The sequence below is a fragment of the Phoca vitulina genome, unplaced genomic scaffold, assembly GCF_004348235.1.
Source record: "Phoca vitulina isolate PV1807 unplaced genomic scaffold, GSC_HSeal_1.0 scaffold106, whole genome shotgun sequence".
NCBI classification, from domain to species: domain Eukaryota; kingdom Metazoa; phylum Chordata; class Mammalia; order Carnivora; family Phocidae; genus Phoca; species Phoca vitulina.
Genome location: NW_022589809.1, coordinates 1,115,874 through 1,116,938, shown reverse-complemented (window position 1 = coordinate 1,116,938; position 1,065 = coordinate 1,115,874). Strand labels below are relative to the sequence as shown.

The 1,065-nt window shown below is 65.4% G+C and overlaps 1 protein-coding gene across 1 annotated transcript in view; it reads left to right on the top strand.

Moving 5' to 3' along the window:
• The window catches only part of RNF187 (ring finger protein 187), a 5,673-nt gene extending 5,229 nt beyond the window's left edge, over positions 1-444 (top strand). Inside the window, exon 5 of the mRNA XM_032397905.1 lies at positions 132-444. Within this exon, the coding sequence (XP_032253796.1) occupies positions 132-134 (3 nt within the window). The 3' untranslated portion in view covers positions 135-444. The remainder of the gene's footprint in view (positions 1-131) is intronic.
• The last annotated feature ends 621 nt before the right edge of the window (positions 445-1,065 follow it).

The window sequence follows — 1,065 nt, the reverse complement described above, 5'->3', positions numbered from 1 at the left end:
GGTGGGGGCTGGTGGGAGCTGGTGGGGCTGGTGGGCTGTGGGGGCTGTGGGGGCTGCTGGGGGCTGCTGGGGGCTGGGTCCAGCACGGCAGCTGCCTCTCTCCTTCCCCACCCCTCCCTCTGCCCCTGCAGTGATGTCCTGCCCCCTGAGCCGGCTCCAGGCCCAAGAAGCTCCATCCACCCTGGCCTGGCCCCCAGCAGCTCCTCCATGGCCTCCTTCTGGACACACAGCATCCTTCAGCCACGAGGGTGTGCACCTAGGTGCACACGCAGGACGCATACCACAGGTGCCCACCTTGGGTTGCTCGAGACGGTGTCCCTGTTCCCTTACCCTCTGGGTGTGGATGTTCCCCAGGCTGTACACGTATCACCGTAGAGACCTGTAGCAGGGGTATCAACCCCCGGGTATCACGACTCTTCATAAAGCTCTTGTCGTTGCCACCGAGTCTTACTGGCCTGGCGTCTCTGGGGCCGTGGTTGTCCCTGGGCAGCCTGGATCGTGCAGACTGGCCCTCACCCCATGGAAATGCCACTCGGGCTGGTGCGCTGGACGCGCAGACCCCCGGGGTATGCGTCGGGCATGCGCACTAAGGGTCCGTTTGGGGTGTACGCTGAGGGAGAGGGACGCTCCGGGCATCTGGGTGGGGAGGGCGGGCGGGCGGGTCAGACCTGTCTCTGGCTTGCACCCGCACGCAGCCTGCACCTACAGCTTCAGCTCTGTCTTCGGGGTCTTTGTGGGGTCCGTGTCCTCGAAGCTCCGTCACCCCTCTGTCGCCCAGTGTGTCTGCTCAGCTGTGCTTTCTCTCTGCACCGTCTTCCCCCTGGTGCCGTGGTTTTCCGCAGGGACCTGCCTTATCCTCAGCCTCCGTCCACCCCCTCCACCTGCCCGCCCTTGGCTGACCTGGGTGTGTTTCCTGGGGAGACCAGAGGGACTGTGCGGGGCACGGGTCCCCCCCCAGGCCTGGACGCCGAGTTTCCTCCCGCTCTGCTCCTTGCTCCCTTTGCTTCACACTCCCTGCGATAGACGAGTGTACCGAGACCACGACTTGCGGTCACCTCATGGTGT